Genomic DNA, 19,864 nt, shown 5'->3' with positions numbered 1-19,864 from the left:
GAAGAATTTTAATGGTGGGATCGTCTTTAAAGAATGTTTCAGAGTACATCGAGTTAATTCGACGAGAATGAACGGCCCTGCCGGAAGAGTCTTTCTAATTGCCGGTGTTCATCGCACAAATGCAGCTCGGACCTCGAGGACGATTTGTTTTCGCTCGTTGGCGGTGACGTACAGCGGTACGATGACGAGACGACGATTCGATTCGAGCGAAAAAAGGAAAAAAAGGAAGCGCAAAGACCGCTGCGATCTGCCAGCGATATGGCGACTCGATCTTCGCCATCATCGAGATCCATCTTGTGCTCTTCACTTTGTTTCGCTCGTACAGGCTGGGAAGATGGATCGTTTGGCGAGGCGAAGGGTACAGATTGCTGATCGAAACACTCTTGACACGATATACGAAGAGAAAGAGAAAATTTATTCGATTAACAGGAATAGAATGAGCTATACAATGCGAACAATCGACGATTGGATCGATTACGTATTGGACGAAGTATATATATATATATATATTACATAAATGTGTGTATGTGTGTATATATATATATATATATACGACGAGTGAATAACTTTTAAAAAGTTACTAGATTTTGAAAAAGAAAAGTACTCTTTCTTTGAGATAATTATAAAGGCAAGCCCTCCATCGATTGTTCTAAATCGTGCAAGGGTAGGTAGAGAGTTCAAAATGGGATTTTCAAGTAGAAGGAATTTGTATCATTCGCTATACGTGTGCAATAAGACGCACTACTCCAACGAAAGCATTTTAAATAAGTACATAGTCAAGTCGGTGAGCAAGGGAATCAAGTTTCGTATCGTGTTGGTCTGGCGCATATCGTTGATTGCAATAAAGCGACGCAGTGATCGAACACGCGTCGCATCAAAAAGATAGCACAAAATCGTGATCGCTTTACAAGGCACGTTTATTATTACGATTTTATCCAGTTAAAATAATTCTCAAGCGAATTTTTCGGAACCTTGGCTAATCGAGGATCGTATAAACGTTCAAAGTGCAGTCCGTGTGCAGCGATCTGTCGAAAACAGTGATCGAAAATCTCACGAATACATACGAGTACAAGATGCAACGTCGAACTTGTAAACATATCGAAAACATAATATCATATTTTTTTCATGCAATCGACTCTCAAAAATACCATTTCCATCCCCCCCAGTGTGAAAACTGTGACTCAATAGATAGCTGCACGTTCGCGCGATCGCAAAAGAGAATAAATATATAAATAAATATGGTGGTACGTACATATAAATGATACACGCATGTTACAACGTGGACGAATGCATGCGCGTACAAAACTGACACTTAGACACTTAATATACATATACAAAGTAAAAAGTTTCACGCTATATAAAAGCTCAAAAGGAAATCTTTATAGGACGTATCTCTCTAGATGCATCCGCTACGAATCTCAATCTATGCAATCTCTATTTTTATTACTTGACAAGTAGTATAGTGAATTACCTTTATGGATATTGTTGCGTCGCTTCAGGGTGTTCCGCGGAAAGTGAGAATAACATGCTCGAAGTTGTTCTTTCGTTAAGACTTCTAAAATTCTCGGTGTAAGGATTTTTAGTGAATAAATATCTCGCGTACGTAACGAAAAAAGGAAACGAAGAAAAATAAAAGTTAAAGAATTGAACGTTGTGTATAATAATATAATGTACTTGTTACGTTGAACTGTTGTATTTGTTATCGATCCACGGCCGAAAATCGTTTTCCGATCGTTGACAAAATCCTGAAGTGAGCATGTTTGAATCTTCGAACTCTTGAACGCTAATAATTCTCTGACAATGACTAGCATGTAACGTGTATCGATATGTAATTAATATACATATACGTATGTATATATACAGTGGTGGATAAAAGAACATCTAAGGAATTAAATCATCATAGTAAACGCTATAATTTATTAAGGAGGAACTATATTTTATAACACGGGTCACAGTATAGTATGAGAATATATATGATCTGAAAAAGGATGAAACAAATAATTATATGTATAGGGATGAGAAAGGATGTATTTTATTTGAAGAAAGCAATATTTTAATCAAGAAATGAAAGATTCGTTAGACAAAGTAGTATAAATTTGATTGCAACACTTTATCAATATATTTATGCCGAATTTAAGATTTAATGTCCTTTTAGTAGATTTTCTTTTGGTCTAATTGAATTTCTTATTCCATTATCAATTTTATGATGTTCACTCGTGGATAATTTATGGATTTACACTACTTTGTGAAAGATATTATTAATAGATTTTCCTATTAAGCCCTATTATATGAATACAACTTCACAAACGAATGAATATCTACATATCAGAGAGAGGGAATTTCATAAATCAATCATACAAATATTAGCATTAAACATACAGTTACGCAAATACATAAAAATATGAATTTTTAACCTTTCCTTTAGCCATCACTGTATATATTATATATTCATTGTGAGAAATGAAGAAAATGTAAGTTTATCTATTAGAGAAATTAATGTTTTATCTAGCGTCGTACTTAAATTAAATATAATATATCGTCGATATATCACTGTCGCTAAAAAAAGGAAAGAAAATGTGAAAAAGACTATCTTCACGATAACTAGAAGGAGGAGAAAAAATTCCAACTCTAAGCGCTCACATCAAGTTGTGAATAAACATATCATACCTAATTAATATATTGAACAAAGAAGGGAGATATCATCGTTTAATATAATATAAATATGAGTCTATATATATATTAAAATATATATATATATATAAAGATTATAAATCTATATGCCAGAAAAATAGTTATTAAACGCATTATGTCGAATGAACGTAGATCTACAATAGTAGGCCATTTTTCAATCCACTAAGGCAACAAAAATTTATATGCGTGTACATTCATACACATGCGCATACGTATACACACGTGAACGTAATTATAATTTTCTTTTTCCTATTTCTGATTCCTCTGATAAAAATCAACAACCGAATGCTTCTCTCGACTCTCTTACAATCTACCAAAACAGATCTGCGCGAAAAAATGATGTAATAAGAGAGGAAAGCACGTGCAGCGAGTCGTGCTGGAATATCTTTTAAATTATTATTAATATCTTGTCCTCTTCGTCGCGAGACACGTAAAGGAGGAAAATTTCAATAAAATGTAAACAAATCAAGTCACTTGATATACCTATATGTATGTATGAGAATTTTTATGTGTACATAAATTCTGCAACTTGAATCGATTTAGTGGCTGTCCTAATCATCTATATTAAAGTAGAAACGAAAATGAAGAGAGAAAAAGTTACGACATTTTCCTCCTGTGATATTTGAATTGCGATTCGTTTGTTTGTTTCTTTCTATTTTCTATCTTTTTTATTCAAAATTTCTAGTCCCCACGACTTATTCGCCAAGTTAATAGTCGCGTAACGCGATACGCTCGTAAACGTTGTTGGAACACGTTAATCGAAACGGCCAAATACTTAAATAACGATATTAATATAAAATAATGATCACTCGATCACGCCGGCCAATCATCTTTACTAGATTTCTCCTATTGAACTCAATGCTATCGCTATATAAGTCATTGAATCTCACAAACGTTCAAAAATATACTATATTCAAATCGCATAACCTCAACTTGCTTCATCAAATGTAGTTGATTCGTCTTTGTAAATTGTATAACTATTATTTCATCGTAATTCGATAAATAAATGATTGGCCGGCATAATCAAAAAAGCTAATAAGAATGAGAATTGATGTTATATTGATTTAAATTAAAGTCCAATATCCTTTCTTTTTCTTTCCCTCGTCTCGTGTTCCGACCGAAGCGCAAAATCGTCTTTTCCTCTTTACACGTTTCCTCTCAGTCTCGTTTCCATTCTCCCCGTTCCATCCACTTTAATCTCGTGTGCTATTTGCTCTCATATGCTACTTTTTAACATTGAGATTTCGGTCATGGTGCTATAATATCTGTACATATACTGTGGGAATCGTTGTGTAATCAATGTACCATTATTATTAATATTATTCGAACTATAATCGCATCCAATATACTTATTATTATTATTTTATTATTTTGATATACTCATATTTACATGACCGTTACGTTTAACGATACATCAACTTATAAATTTGTCTCGTAATTTGCGCACGAATATTGGGAAACGCTAACAAAGAAAAAAAGATGGCGATTCCTTTCATTTCAGAGATAAAAATATATAGTAAATATATATATATATATAAATATATACATATATTCCGCCCGTAAAACAGGACTCTGCAATAATCATGATTTTGTTTGATATTGATTCTATGATTGTATATTTATAGATAAGTTGAGCTCAAGCGTGCATCTCGTTGCGTACGCTATATCACATATATTATACATACTCTTGATTTTTATATAGGCGAGATATCGAGATATCGACTGCATACTATATCTATACCGGATGTTTTATAAATCGTAAAACAATCAGGAAAATAGAAGACTCCACGGTCAAATATAAGGCGATTCCCACAATAAAGGTATTCCTGAATCTGAAGTTCTAGCATCTTTCACAGAAACTTGACGATAACCTAAATAGTACTTTCTAAATTATATGTTAGGTAGATTCGTGCGAGATCGTCCTACATCCGGCACAGTATCTGCACGGTTCTTCTCTGATCGATTCACGATTTATAAAACAGCCTATGTATAAAACGATATATCGAAGTGATTAAGGTGACGATGACGATGGATGACGGCGTGCCAAGCAAGGCGGGAATTGTTCTTTAAAAGCAAAAAAAATATAATATTACATATATATGTATAAAATAATATAAACGACGATAATGATATTAAGGTAAATAAGTACGACAAAACGACTGCTCTATACTGCTAAAGTACAAATGTTTCATTTATTTGTTTTATAAAAACGATATCGATTTGTTAGAGATTAGGTTTAATGCGTGCACGCTCAAGCGCGCGATGTACGTGTAATTATATTTATTTGTTAATCTCTCCCTATATCTCTCTCTCTCTCTCTCTCTCTCTCTCTCTCCCTCTCTTTCTCTCTTTCTCTCTTTCTCTCTCTCTCTCTCTCTCTCTCTCTCTCTCTCTCTCTCTCTCTCTCTCTCTCTCTCTCTTTCTTTTCCTCTCTCAAGTATAATAATGTGGCCCCTCCATCTACATATATAGCGTCCTAACGTGACGCATACACAATAACGTGATACGCTCATGCTCGCTCATTTCACGTTCACCACGACATCTAATTTCACACGCAATCCACATATCTCTCCTGCCGTACTTATGTAATAGTCGCATGACATATGACAGTTTGGTCCTAGTAATATATGGGTGCGTACAGGTACATAAGGATACGAAATTCGTCGTTTTCGTCGTAACACGCACAGATTTTGAGCTCCTCATACCCCTCTCACGGATAATCACCATGGTGGTGTCAGATGATCGATGCTGAATAGCAGGAAATATAACTTACAAACTATAGCTGACAGAATGGCTCTTTTTGTGCAGCGTTTCCCAATCGTTTCCGTTTTTGCCAATTAATTTAACGAGCCTTGACCTTTTATGTTTTCTAAGTAAATTTTTTACCATTTGTAATTATGAAGATATCGTATTGTGTTCGTTCTGAAAAGGTGGAAAGGTGTATGTAATATAAAGAAAATCTTATGAATTCATGAACTACCTTTGGATATAATATCTGCTTACTATTTCTAAGCTAAACATTTTCACTTTTTGTAAACAATACGTAGATTGGGAAATGTTGATTTGTTTAATCAAGATGCGACAATAATACGTATATATTGCTTAATAGCAAAACAATAAATTGTATAAGTATGACTACTTATGAAATTATAATGACGTGATTCAGCAATTTTGTTTCTTAGATACAACAAATGATTTCAACTACTGTTCTGTCGTTGTAAAATGTTTTAATTCATTTGTGCTCAAAATGTCGAAAACAATGCATGAATTTTAAGAAACTTTCATGTTTTAATTCAGTATATTATTGCCAGATAAAAGCGTGAAAAATATTTTTCTAACAAAAAAGACACTAATTTTTTAATACGCCTCTACTACAAATAATAGTTCCGAGCAAAGATGAATTAAAATGAATTTAATATTTCATACAACGCTATTTGTATTACAGATTCAATAAATACGTTATTATTGTCGTTGCTTGATTCAATCATATATTCTGCGTTATATTTCCATCTCATTCATGGGTGTTCATTAAATATTATTTTCTCTTTTATATTACTTCACCTACGATCGTACTTAATCGCATCAGTATCGTTTCATCCGATAACCGATTAATTTCCGACATATCAGAATATATCTGCTAAATCGAATAGCAATTCAATTAACATTTAATCCTTTCGCAATGCAATATGTTTTCCCTATTTTCCATTAGGCGGCCTGCATTAATTTATCGTACAATTAATACGCGCTTCTGTTCATATGAATATCTTAGCGCGAAGTATTTTTATGATGTATAGATAATTTTGAGAGAATTATATATGACATTTAGTTTGAAATAAAATTACACACGATAAGGTACGCAATTTAAATTAATTCAATGAATGCAAAGAGTTTGAGTAAATAGGGAAAACAACGGAAGAAATAAAATAAAACAAAGTAATTAACCGAAGAAAGAATCGCTATTGAAACTATTGGATGATTCACGAAATTGGAATCCAAAGGAAATGCAATGGAAAGTAATTGTCATGCTGTTCGTAATGCATCACGATCTAACGGATGCACGAAGAAATAAAGAAACAAAATAATGTATGTATATCTCTATCATACATACCGTCGCAATAATCGATCGATATTTTATATTTTTTTCCTGTAAGACAAAAGTTTGTCCACTTTAGCTCTTTGCAAATATGCGCGTATCGATCGTATTTTTGTAAATCCTCTAGAAACCGATTTCATCTGAAATTCACGCTGCCATCAGATATTTGAACGTCTCATAACGTAAAATTGTTTTGCAACGAATCGCGATAAAAAGAAAAAAACAAACTAGATCGCAGAGAGTTAAAATGCTCGGACAACGTTTGTCGACGGTAGAATACTTGACCATTTGAGTGCAGAGGATCGTGACCGCGTTCCTCGATACTCGGACAAGAAATACGAAAAGCACAGAAACGCTTCTCATATTTCTTCCGTTATAAAACAACTATTGGACATGCATAACATCGTATGTCCAGCAGTTGTGCCTTTACATTGAGAAAATCGTTCGTGATTCACTGTTATTTGATCAGTATCAGTTAATAAACTTTTTAAATAGTGTTAAAAAATAAAGGCAACATTTCTTTCTGTCTCGAATCCTTCATTTTACCCAAACTCCCAAAACACATTCTATTATTTAAAATCTACAATTTAAATGTATATATAAAACTACTCTCTGCACTCAAATGGTTCAATCAATGTTTAACGAGATTTTAATTGTCGTATAAGATCGTTTTGCGATAACAAATACAGGCGAGCTGAAACAATCGGAATGGAATTAAATTAATTATGTAAACTGTAATGAATTTAACTTGAATCTCGAATGCATACTTTTTAGTAAACACTGTTGATACAATGATAGTGTAAATGGATTAAAAAATCTTGTATGTGTGTTAGAATTATTCGTAGGCAATTAGAAAACGTAAAGTTTCTTAGTCGTTCACATTCATGGCTTCCTTCTTTCGTATTTCCGCTCATTCTTCGTCACGTAAAGATGGAAAATTCAAGTATTAGTCATTTGTCCAATTAGCTTAATATATAATGTCGATATTTTAAAAACAACAGTGTCGATAAAATCGACTTTCGATCTGATCATATAAATGTTTAATTATTATTCGAAATTGTTTTAGAGGTTAGAAACTGCTCGAAACGTCTTCTGTAGTTCACAGTGGGAAGATATACGAAAAATTGCGATACAATACAATATTATGAAAGTTACTACTAAATGTAATTATCAGAAACATGTTTCCATAAAATTGTTTTAATTAATATTCTGTTAAATATTTCCTTTCTTGTAATAACAGAGTTAAAAATATTTTTCACATGGTTATATTGTGTATTTTTTATGCGTGTTTTAATAGTGTAAGCAAGTTCCGAATTTTCCGGAACGACCGGAATAATACGGGTATTCATACTTAGATATTCATACTATCCGGATAATGATTCAGTAGTATGTGTAAAGCAATATCTGTTACCTGAATAAGTACCTGTGTTATTATTTTAATTTTTGACACTAAAGGGTAATAAAAACTTCTAATTGTAAAAAATTATTTGCAAAAATCCAGATGAAACAGAATTATTAAGATATTGAAATAATACTTTTAAAAAGGAATACAATTCACGTTCATATCATACTAACTGACCATCTGAGTACCTTGGCTTAAACTATAAATATCTGTTTTATTCGGATAATATGAGTATCCATTGCTTAGAATACGCATTAATACTTTAATATAAACAAATTTCGAAATATAAAAATTTAATTTTATAATCTTGACAATGGAATGTTTTTTTAATTGTTTTTGTATTTACATAAAATATATTTATATTTATATTAATTCGTTAAATGGCTTGTACCAGTTATAATCCTTTGTTTAGTATAATTAGAAAGAAGACAAGAAATATAACTAAAAACAAGTTAATATGCATGGACTATATTGTATTTAAATTATATCCACCAGCTGCAAATGAAATCCAAAATTACAATGGACTATAGTTTATGTCTAAAATAATGATTGGAGGAACTAAATAATATAATAGGGTGCAAACACTATGATCAAGTTTTGGAAAAATATAAAATAAAGTTATTTTATGAGATAAATTTTTAAATACAACTTTTTATTATACAGCAGTATGAACAAACATCTTTATTAATTATGGAATAAAAATAAAAAATGCTGTAAATTACAGACATAATACATAAAAATTAACAAATTTAACATTAATAATAAATTTGTAGTAACCCCTTGCCTTATGATATATGTTCCTACAGCGCGTGTTGTAACCATTGGCAAGATCGGCCAGACGTCGTACCATTTCGCGGTCTGTCTGCGCGTTTGAACTTATTCTTTTGATATATAAGGAACAACTAATTTTATGTTACAACATGTTTGATAAATAATTACTACCAATTTATCATTGAACAAGATTTTTAAGGGTATATTTCTAATATTTATCAAGAAAATATATCTGCGCGACCTAATGCGGTCAAGAAAGGAAAATGTTTGTCGCATGTAGCCCGAAGAATATACCACGTTTCTCGCTCATGTTTCTTATATTTGGCCCGAAAAACATGCCTCGAGTCTAACTCGTGTTTCTTATGTTTGGCCAGAAAAACGTACCATGACTCTAACTCGACGTTGTTGGTTAAGAGATAAATACAATTAAATAAATATTTTTAAATGTTTCAAATATCTTCAATAAGAAATTTAGTTTCATCAGAATACAGAACTCTTAGATACAAATAAATAAAACTAAGATTTTTCTTGCCATCTATAACTTTTTCTATAATCACAATTCAAATTCACCTTAATTTTGTTGCTGCTAAGTTTTAGTACCTGTATTTGCACTGTATTTTTATGTGTCGAATAGAGTGTTTATATTAAAATATAGTGCTAAAAAACATAAATTCCCGTAAATTAAAACTATTAATAAGAGAAGAAAATTATAAATAATAATACGTGCTAACTAATTTCTACAAATTTGAAAACTAAAGAAATGGACACAATTACTTTATATTTATATATATAATTTATTTATATATACATATATATTTATGATTATATATTTATGACAATATTTTATGTTATAGAACTAAGGTAATTACAATCTGCGTTACAATTTGATTCTGTTTCAAATTGTTCTAAGTATGGTATAGTTTTTTCTCCTTTTAATACCATTTTTTCTACTTTTGCTGGTAACTTAGTTCCAACTAATTTGGATAGTGCACTCTTTTTAACTACCCCAGCATCTTTCCTTTTTTTGCGTAACCTTTTTTTGATCTCTTTTATCTTTTTTTCTGACATGTGTAGTTTCTGAATATGTATTGCTAATCTTTGTTTTGATCCAATCTTTATTTTACATATATCACACTCATATTTTTCTCCAAGGTGATAAGTCCGTATATGATGAGTTAAATTACTTTTAAAGTAATAAACACGAGGGCATTTTTCAAAAGGACAAGATACAACAGATCTATTTTCCATGTGAACTTGAGAATGAATTTTTAAATGTCGTTTGCTCAAAAATATTTTACCACAATTATTGCATTTGTAATCTGGAAACACAATTATAAGTACTTGAAATTAAAAATCTTTGAATTTAAAATTAATATTTACCATTTACATGTTGAGTTTTTTTATGAGCACAAAGAAGCAGCCATTTTTTAAAAACTTCATTACATCCTGGCATACTGCATGGATATTGTTTACTTCCTTCTTCATGATATGCTTTATGCCTTTTAAATTTTGTAATATTTTTAAAACTTTTATTACATTCATCACATTTATATAAAACCGAATTATGTTCTGCCATGTGTATCTTAAACTGGTATTTTTTTACAAAAGTTTCATTACACTCTTTGCAAGTTAATTTGTCATGATTTGTATGCATTGTATTATAATGACGTTTTAAGTTATGTTGATTACTAATATGTAATGAGCATTCTGGGCATCTTAAATCAAATTAAAATACATTATTAAAATTTAAGATATAAAGTAATAAAGCAATTGGTGAATTGCTAAGATAAAATTTACTTATATAATTTTTTTACTGCATTGTGGCTCTCCATATGTCGTTTCAAATAAGAATTGCTTGTATAAGCTTTATCACAATCTGGATATGTACATTTGTAGTCCCTCTACAAATACATGAACCACACCTAATTAAATGCAATTACTAACAAAACAACTAGAAATAGATGTTAATGCAAGCATTACCTCTCCTGTGTGAAATTTCATATGCTTTTTTAATCGAGATGGTCTAGAAAAAGATAAATTGCAACCATCAAAAGTGCACTTGTGAGGCTTTTCATCTCTTTTGATTTTAGCAGCAACATCAACATCTTTCGCCAAATCATTAGATTCAGACAAAATACTCTCAGATTCTGAATTTGTATCATGCCCCATTATGAATTACTTCTTTTACAATATATTCAAAAATAAATTATTGCATATTAGCATATTATAAATATTTACAACATATATAGATACATATTATTTTTATATATACATCCATATTTTATTTACATTATAAATTCTGTTACATTACCACATTATTCTTTTATGGTAATTATTATTCTAACCTGATAATTTAAAATTATGGTAGTTAAATGTGATAATGTAAATTTTCCAAATGTTGATAATATGTTACATATCACATTCTTTATGTAGACAAAACATTTTTGCCATCAAACTATTAATAATCACATATAAATACAAATTATACATTCAAACATTCATTCAACACGTGCTACAAACAGAGATAAGTAGGAAGATTGCCGATGCTTCTGGAAAAAGTTCAGCCAAAAGTATGCTCCATGAATTATCGCCTCTAGCGGTCAAATGGCCGAACTATATACACATTCTTTCCTTCGGCGCTTTTGATGGCAGAAACCTACGTGTACACATAGGTATACTTAATGAGAGAGCCGTACGAAGTTGGCCGGAAAGCAAACTCTTAATGGCGATTCGAAAACGAGCGGTAAAACCATAGAGATATGTATAGATAGAGTGCGGGAGCGAGCTCAAAAAACGATATGTATAGGAATAGAAAGAAAATGCTGCAAAAAGCCCTTTGTGTTCTTGTCTTATAACGCATGCATATTCGTATAGTAAATATGTAAATATAACACCGATCAAAATCTAAACGAGGTAGCACAACTTCACCGAATTTTGAAAATGACGTCACATTCCATGAATTTCTCGAAGTTGAAATTTTCGAATTCTTAAAAAAATTTTTCAAGATACATAAGCAATTTTTATTTTTTCGTTCTTACCTTTCACTCGTCGCCAATACGAATGTATATTTCCCCTCTCGATATACGTTCGTGGATATGGACATTTTTCCCATCAAAAGCACTGGAGAAGTAACATGCGTATAGTTCCATTATTGGCCACTAGAGGTCCTTCTTTTGATTGTGAATATTTTGACTGACTTTTTCCTCCTTATTTCTCCTTCTGATTTCCTTACTCATGCCGCAAATCAGTTATTCATCTGTGTCGCTCACATTTTTTGTGACATAGTTGCAGCTGATCGATGAGTAATCAGCTGTTGACTTAATACGTTTTAGGCGAAGTGGATATTTTTGAGTAATTTTTACGACATAATTGGTAACTGACAGTGAGATTTTGTATGGCTAAACACGTAACTCATAGCATAAAGATACGGTTTTATCAAAGTTATATGATATTGTTTATTTTTTAAAAAATTCTACGAAACGAATAGTAGGTAAAGAGGTTATATTTACCTATGTTCGTTTGACAATATATGAAGGTGAGATGCGATGCTAAATTAAGGTCACATAAATAGAGCAAGAGTTAATTGTAGTATATAAGCGCAAAAATATTATTTTTAAAGGATATTTCTCTAACCTTGAATTGTGGAAGATGCGATGCGTATAAAATTCTGCGAGAGGTTAGATCATCTTTGATGTTTGATGTTAAATCTTAGTTTTGTACAAAGTGTTTGTATCAAACTTACATACGAATAACAGAAATTATAAACTTTGAGTTCTTGACAAGAACAGATTTTACGCAAGGATAAGAAAGCATTAACAAATACAATAACTTCATATTTGCAAAGATAAATATGTAAGCAAAAGCGGAATATAATAAAACGACTATAAAAGAACAGTTAATTATAACTCGCGTAAATAAATCAATAATTAAAATTTCGAAAGAGATATGTTTAATAGAATATTATTTTGGAAATGTGTTAAGTTTAAATTTTATTATTCAAAAGTTATGTAATTTATATTCCAAATAATGGTATGTTGTAAATAATACCAGAATCTTCAGAAAAATAATGGGTCAAACGCTCAGTGAACCTGTAACAGCTAAGAAATTAGCATGCTGCAGAAATTCAAACTATCGAGTTGGAAGTTCCTGTATGCAAGGATGGCGTATCAAAATGGAAGATTGCCATGTTCATATACTTTCATTACCTGACGATCCTGGCACTGCATTTTTTGCAGTATATGATGGTCATGGAGGTGAGAATATGACATAAAAATATAATGTTTTTAATTATAAGCTGAGAATATTATTGTATTGTTTAAAGCTACATACAAGAAGTATTTAAATACCGATTGATTTGAAGCATACAGAAAAAATATACTTTAAAAGAAAATTTCAGGTTCTATTATAATTGCTGTAAATTAGAAATTATAATAAATATAAATTAGATAAGTTTATATATAATGCCTTCCATGCTCAAAGAAGTAATAGATAATATTGATAGGTGCGGCAATGGCACAGCATGCTGGAAAACATCTTCATGAATACATAACTAGAAGAAGCGAATACAAAGCTGGTAACATTGTTCAAGCTATACAACAGGGTTTTCTGGAATTAGATAAAGCAATGCAAGATGATGCAGCACTTAAAGATGAACAAGCAGGAACTACTGTTATAGCACTTCTTATAAAGGACAATATTATATATAGTGTAAGTTCTTTCTAAGTTACAGTTTCTTTTTTTATTTTATTGCAATTATTGACATATAAAACCTTTGCAGGCAAACGCAGGTGACAGTAGGGCAGTGGCAAGCATTAATGGTAATGCTGTTCCACTTAGTCGCGATCATAAACCTACATTGAAAGATGAACGTGAAAGAATCGAAGTTGGTGGTGGCTGGGTTGAATTTAACAGAGTCAATGGTCAATTAGCATTATCTCGTGCTCTGGGAGATTTTATGTTCAAACGAAATGAACGTAAACCACCGCAAGAACAAATCGTAACTGGTAATAGATAATAAATAATAATATGGAATTCCTAACGAAAAATTAATATATGTTAATGCATCTTTACATTTATAGCTTTTCCTGAAGTTCAAGAGTTTCGAATAACACAAGATTGGGAATTTGTTGTATTGGCTTGTGATGGTATTTGGGATGTAATGACGAGTAATGAAGTAGTCAATTTTATACGAACACGTTTAGTCCAGTCGAAATTTGGGATAGGAGAAGAACAGGATACAATGGATCCTGAAGAAATTTGTGAAGAGCTTATGAAACATTGCCTTGCTCCAGATGCCTTAATGGGTACTGGTTGTGATAATATGACGGTCATCCTTGTATGTTTCCTTCACGGAAAACCATATTCTCATTTAATTTCACGCTGCAAGGAATCTATTGGTACAAATTCCTAGTTATATAAATTATTGATATTTTATGTCGATTTTTTTTTAAATTCTTTATATTTAATTTTACATCATAATGATGAACAATGTTTCATTGTTATACTTCGTGATGTCAAAGTTTATAAAATTTGCTAAGCTTTTCTATGAGCTTCGTTGTTTTAAGCTTTATGAACACAAATTTTTAAGAAGAAAGATTGATTTTATATCAACAATATTTTACCTTTCATTATAATTATTAACATGTCTTATTTATAATTTTAAAAAGCAAATTACAAATAAGCTGAATTACAAGTTTTTATTTACAGTTTCGAACAATGGACAAGAAGTGTCCAAATATAAGTATAGTAACAATTTTAGTAAAATGCAGTAAATTTTCGTTCAAAGTCCATAACGATCTTGTAAAGAAGAAACAGCTGCATTGGCAAGAGAACTTATTCTGCCTGCAACCTTATTTACTCCTTGACGTACACTTTCTCTAACATCATCTAAATCGACTCCAGTTCTTCCACCGCTAAGACGTATTGATAAAGAAGACGTGGGGGATGTGACAGTAGAACTTCCTGTGCCAAAATAATCAGCTGATGAAATACTAGATGAACCCTCAAAACGGCGCAGATTATTTTTACGTTCCCACTGTAAATTAAAATGGCATAAAATTGTAATTAAAGTAGAACGATACAATGTACAAAAAGAATATTAATATGTAACGGCAACTCACAGAATCATCATCTTTGTTGTCCTGAAAATACTGATCGGAACTAATAGCCTTGGCACTACCAAATTTCTTCTGTGCTTCTCCTTCTACCATCGTTTTAACATCATTCTTGCTATTATTTGGTTTGCTCAATGGAACTACACGTTTTGGTGGTTCTGGCTCTGCAATAACAATAACTTCTTCATTACGAGATTTGTTGTTAGTATTGCTACTGTATGGTGTTATAGACTGCAAGACCACATAAAATTCGTCTAAATTAGTAAAAGGATCTCGTTCGACATCAATATCTCTCGGTCTTGGTTCAGAAGCAGTTATAGTCCTTGATGATGTTTCCTGCATTATTGTTCTCATATCACCAAGTGCAGAATGACTTGCACCACTGTAAATTACACATATTTCCAATATATCGTATTTTATGTTATGTGTACAATATTTACAATTTCTTTCTTTTTTCAGTATTATTACACAAAATAATAATTCTTCAATTATATATAAAATTATATAGATACAGTACATATATTAACAATGATATTTTATATAAATATATGTATACAAGCTTACAAATAAGATATAAACATTACCTTCGTGTATTAAATCCCATACCAAGACGTTCTGCTTGTGTTGCTTTGGAAGGATCTAATTGTTTCGTTCTCTGTTCTATCTTCTTAGCCTGTTCACTTAAATTCTTTTCATAGCGGTAGGCAAGTCGTGTAGCAATTTCATCTTGTTCTTCTTTTGTATTTTCTCGTTGATCTTTCTCCTGTGGTTCTTTATTAGCTTCAGCAACACTTTTTTCTAATTCATCAAAATTTGTTTTGACTCTTTGAGCACCCAACCCACCAGTTTTCTTGCCCAACTATTATAAAAGTATAAAAAATTAATAGCACATTTTTAGTTAAAAGTGTACTAGTATCTTAAAATTGTATTAGTATTCTAAAGTCAAAATAATAATTTTAAAATTTATATCATTCATTATTAAACTATGTTAAACATAAATGATAAATAAATAACCATTTGTATACATACACCACTTCGTTTATTTGGAACCTGTCTGACACCTATGGTTGGTTTCCTTTCAGATACCAAGTTTGAGGTAGAATCAGATAACTTAACAGTAGGGCCTAAAGAATTAGCAGCAGCTTCTAAGCTATCTTTTTGATTATTTTTGTCCTCAGTGTCATTGATTGATACAGAATTAGAAGCAGGAACTGAATTTCCCTCAGGATATACTGAAGACTGATGATATATCTCAGCAGTTTCATGTTCTTTAAAAAAATCAATTTCACCTTGTTCTTCAGATGTTGATGTTGGATCATCATCTAAATGCAGCTACAATAAAACACAACCTTAAGAAAAATTAATTGTTCTAGATATATTTTAAAACAATCTTTTTTTTATGTAAGATACGTACACACTGAACAAGTTAGTCATATAATGAAAATAGTCTGAAACTATTGGTGTAATGAATAAAATAGAACATACAATGATAAATAATTTTGAAAAAATAGTGCATATGTTTTTACAACTATTAATAACTGAGCATAAAAATGACCACATATTAACTTTTACAATGCTATCTTTAAATAAAGTTTTAAACAAGTATTAGTAATTCGATGATGCTTTTGTAAAAGTAGTTTTACAGCTCACCATTGTCTTATTTTTTGTTGAAGGAAGAAAAACCTATAATTACCATATTTGTAATTATAAAATGTTTAATTAACTAAATTGCATGTTCTGTATGGTGAATATACATACAAACAATGTATATTTTACCTTTGTTCCATAACGTCGCATTGCTTGAGCAGATGCCTGTGCCAATTTTTCTCTATACTGCATAGCAGCGCGTGAATTATACTTTTGTTGGGCATCAGTTGTTGTACAATTATGCTGTGCAAAATATTTTCTCTGGAAAGTATAACAAAGATTTCTATAATGTATTGATTTTAATAACAATTAATAATTTCAAATTTCACTAACAGCATTTGCATTTCCACCCAATTGCATGTTTCTCAATTGCAACCAAGTCCAATTTGTGTCAAGTTGAGTAGATCGAACAAATGTCAAATGGACACCTAATCCTCGATGAACTGCAGAACAGTCGATGCATAGGAAAACACCGTAAGTCACACTGGACCATGCTGGATTTTTTGCATTGCAATCGAAACATGTCTAAAAAAAAATCATAGTACTATATCAAAATATATATTACAGTAATATTTGATTAATTGCTTAATTATAAATTATAGATTTAATTGATGATGTAATACTTTTTTCAATACGAGAATTATAAGGTTCTATTATTGTCGAAATGAAAATTGACACAAAATATCCCGTAATATGTGTCACTATGAAACGGAAGATTCCAGGGAAATTACAGGTTGGGAATGAAAATATGACATTAATGTCAAGATTATTGTCAGATCAAATACTTTTGTAATTTTATACAATCTGATACTCAACATCGCACAGAAAATTAAAAAATGAAGAAGCAAACCTTATTTGTCGGAATAGCTCGTAATCTTTTAAAAATTTCCTCAATATCACTTTTACTAGGCGCTGGATCTGCCATTTTTGACGTGTTGTCAATGACTTCGCAAAGTATTCTGGGACGCGTGGCGGTGATTTTTTATACATAGAGGTCGCTTGCTTGTAATTCGAAGCGAATAATTTATTAGAAGCAGCTGGAAGTCATTGTTAATATTTTAAGTTCACATAAACATTAAGTCGTTCACTTTTAATATAAGGGATGTAAATTATTTTTAGATATTCAATACATAATAAAACATGTATAATATAAAATAAACACTAAATTTTTAAAGTTTTCATGCAATATTGAACTTTCTCATTAGTTTAATAATGAATTTATATACAATTTTAGAAACATTACTAATATTAAGAATTAGAAATTTCTTTCTACATAAAATAAAAATAAAATTTAGGATTATATATATTTATTAAACATATCAAGGTTTTTTTTTTTCACTCGATACATCAGGTCGTTGTCCAGTATTCGGAGAATCGCTTACATTTACTTCTTCTTCTTCTACTTCCAAGTTATTTAACCTATAACCAACGACTTTATAGTGTAATGCACAAAAATTAATATTCATGAAAATAACTTACTCATCTTGTTCAAGACTATACAGCATTTGGAAGCCAGCATCAAGACTGGGAGGGAAGCCCATCTCAGGATCTAACAGTTGAAGAGTCGGCACTTCTCGGTACACATTCCCAAATTCATCAAGTTCCTCGAATTGCAATTTATTAGCTGCTTCATCTAAAACCATCCTATAAATTGAACAAATATTAATAGAAATAAAACGTTTCATCTTCAGAAACATTACAGCCTCTTTAGTACAATTAAATAGTTAACACTATAAACATTAAGTTCAAGTTGCCTCTGTTTTTCCATCATTGCTTCAACCTTCTTTTTCATGTTATCTTCAAATTTCAGCACATATTCTTGATAGTAGTCATGAAGAGCAGCTACTCCACCAATACCTGTTTCCACTAATACCCTTTCTAATATATCCTATAAGAATATACACACATATATTTTTTATGAATTTCTTATTTTTATAAAGAGCAAGATGATAAAATTTTGTATTACTGGAAAACCATGATCTCTCTGTTCATATGCTGCCTTCATTAAAAGCGTCATTCTTCTCAAAAAATGATTTGCAATATCTGTAAGCGTTTCTATAGCTATATTTGAAGACTTTTCAAATCCAATGTGAGCTAGAAGAGTAATAACTGCATGTTTCAATATAGAACGAGCTGTTTCTGGTGTAAGATAATGTATCGTTGAAGCATTTTTAAATACATTTCTAAAATAAAAATCTTGTTAATGTTTTATTGAATTGTATAAATGTATTTTATGCATATACGTTTTAATACCTTTCTTTTTGTACAGGTAAAAACTGAAATGAATTCTGTGCTTCTTTTCTTTCTTGCAAATCTTGTACTTCAATTGTTGTCATATTTTCCAGTACCATCCCTTCTTCCTAACAATTAATGTAAATATTATTAAAGAAATATAAGACTTATATGTTTCTAATAATTATTTCACATTATTACCATCATCCTTAGTTGTTGATGAAAATTTATAGTATTTAATACATGAAGATTTCCCATAGGTAATCTATAAGTAAAAAAAGAAAAAGCTGTATAATATCCTAAAAGCAAGATCTGTTTTTAAATTGAAGATAAATTTACTATACATACTCAGCTTGTCTATCCACTTGAAAATCACAATCAGAGTTATTTGATTCTTCCATAACTTGTCTCCAAATATTTTCTATGACATCTGGAGTTATTACTTCTTGTTTTAGAGTTTCTCTTGCTGGTAATTCCCCCCATAAAGTACCAGTTCCAATATTTTTAGTAGATTTCATTGTAAAAATTATAGTTGGTATAAAATGATCAATTTTTACATTTCTCTTTATTACACTGCTAAAAAGTAAAATGTAATTAATGATATAATTATAAACAATTATTTAAAATAATTCATAACTAAAAATATTTCCACTGAAAAAATTTATCTAATGGCATAGTATAAGTGATATTAAACAATTTTATTTCTTATATTACGCACATGAAAGTACAGTAATGCAGTGCAATACAGTAAGTACAGTTTTTCTATTTAAAAACCCGCGCAAACATTGGTATATAGCTCACGTGGCACGATACTGTTGAGAGAACGTCATTGTATTTTGGTTAAAAACCTGTAATCAAATAATTGTCCATTTTAATAACAACGTCAGGTGTGCTTTACACGTTTATGAATTGTTT

General features: G+C 30.7%; 5 protein-coding genes across 15 annotated transcripts in view; 2 read left to right on the top strand and 3 right to left on the bottom strand.

The window, feature by feature from the left end:
• Positions 1-8,558, top strand: part of LOC126877330 (ecdysone-induced protein 78C) — a 140,084-nt gene extending 131,526 nt beyond the window's left edge. For both annotated transcript variants that reach the window (XM_050640151.1, XM_050640142.1), the window contains exon 9: positions 33-8,558. The gene's annotated coding sequence lies outside the window, so the exon portion shown is untranslated. The remainder of the gene's footprint in view (positions 1-32) is intronic.
• LOC126877346 (zinc finger protein 813-like) lies at positions 4,985-12,132 on the bottom strand. Of its 6 annotated transcripts, none has more exons than XR_007694944.1 (5): positions 10,938-11,701; positions 10,755-10,858; positions 10,338-10,672; positions 9,342-10,276; positions 4,985-9,296 (listed from the first exon to the last, which is right to left on the bottom strand). XR_007694944.1 is itself a non-coding variant. In XM_050640153.1 (5 exons), the coding sequence occupies exons 2-5, from the start codon at positions 11,124-11,126 to the stop codon at positions 9,801-9,803; spliced, it is 1,104 nt and encodes a 367-aa protein (XP_050496110.1). In that variant the 5' UTR covers positions 11,127-11,613; positions 11,996-12,132; the 3' UTR covers positions 4,985-9,800. The 6 variants fall into 6 exon arrangements, 5 of the variants coding, with proteins under 5 accessions (XP_050496110.1, XP_050496127.1, XP_050496119.1 ...); XM_050640153.1 differs by adding an exon at positions 11,996-12,132 and having other exon boundaries at positions 4,985-10,276; positions 10,938-11,613; XM_050640170.1 differs by adding an exon at positions 11,996-12,126 and having other exon boundaries at positions 4,985-10,276; positions 10,938-11,138.
• Positions 12,133-12,233: 101 nt separating this feature from the next.
• Positions 12,234-15,080, top strand: LOC126877386 (probable protein phosphatase 2C T23F11.1). 3 transcript variants are annotated; one of them, XM_050640176.1, is made up of 7 exons: positions 12,234-12,492; positions 12,577-12,633; positions 13,008-13,210; positions 13,459-13,664; positions 13,735-13,960; positions 14,036-14,353; positions 14,664-15,080. In XM_050640176.1, the coding sequence occupies exons 2-7, from the start codon at positions 12,611-12,613 to the stop codon at positions 14,726-14,728; spliced, it is 1,041 nt and encodes a 346-aa protein (XP_050496133.1). In that variant the 5' UTR covers positions 12,234-12,492; positions 12,577-12,610; the 3' UTR covers positions 14,729-15,080. The 3 variants fall into 3 exon arrangements, with proteins under 3 accessions (XP_050496133.1, XP_050496135.1, XP_050496134.1); XM_050640178.1 differs by having other exon boundaries at positions 12,577-12,809; XM_050640177.1 differs by lacking the exon at positions 12,577-12,633.
• LOC126877318 (ADP-ribosylation factor GTPase-activating protein 2) lies at positions 14,545-17,735 on the bottom strand. 2 transcript variants are annotated; one of them, XM_050640126.1, is made up of 8 exons: positions 17,568-17,735; positions 17,051-17,242; positions 16,847-16,978; positions 16,721-16,753; positions 16,100-16,402; positions 15,655-15,929; positions 15,077-15,452; positions 14,545-14,991 (listed from the first exon to the last, which is right to left on the bottom strand). In XM_050640126.1, the coding sequence occupies exons 1-8, from the start codon at positions 17,640-17,642 to the stop codon at positions 14,737-14,739; spliced, it is 1,641 nt and encodes a 546-aa protein (XP_050496083.1). In that variant the 5' UTR covers positions 17,643-17,735; the 3' UTR covers positions 14,545-14,736. The 2 variants fall into 2 exon arrangements, with proteins under 2 accessions (XP_050496083.1, XP_050496088.1); XM_050640131.1 differs by lacking the exon at positions 16,721-16,753.
• A 170-nt stretch (positions 17,736-17,905) lies between these two features.
• On the bottom strand, positions 17,906-19,797 carry LOC126877415 (STAGA complex 65 subunit gamma-like). 2 transcript variants are annotated; one of them, XM_050640185.1, is made up of 8 exons: positions 19,668-19,797; positions 19,298-19,525; positions 19,151-19,214; positions 18,971-19,077; positions 18,684-18,900; positions 18,472-18,605; positions 18,197-18,361; positions 17,906-18,136 (listed from the first exon to the last, which is right to left on the bottom strand). In XM_050640185.1, exons 2-8 carry the CDS (start codon positions 19,465-19,467, stop codon positions 18,037-18,039), a joined length of 957 nt encoding a protein of 318 aa, XP_050496142.1. In that variant the 5' UTR covers positions 19,468-19,525; positions 19,668-19,797; the 3' UTR covers positions 17,906-18,036. The 2 variants fall into 2 exon arrangements, with proteins under 2 accessions (XP_050496142.1, XP_050496145.1); XM_050640188.1 differs by having other exon boundaries at positions 19,298-19,522.
• Between the last annotated feature and the right edge of the window lie 67 nt (positions 19,798-19,864).

The sequence above is a fragment of the Bombus huntii genome, chromosome 2 (assembly GCF_024542735.1).
Source record: "Bombus huntii isolate Logan2020A chromosome 2, iyBomHunt1.1, whole genome shotgun sequence".
NCBI lineage: Eukaryota > Metazoa > Arthropoda > Insecta > Hymenoptera > Apidae > Bombus > Bombus huntii.
Note: the sequence above shows the minus strand (reverse complement) of the source record. Positions and strands in the feature narration are given on the sequence as shown.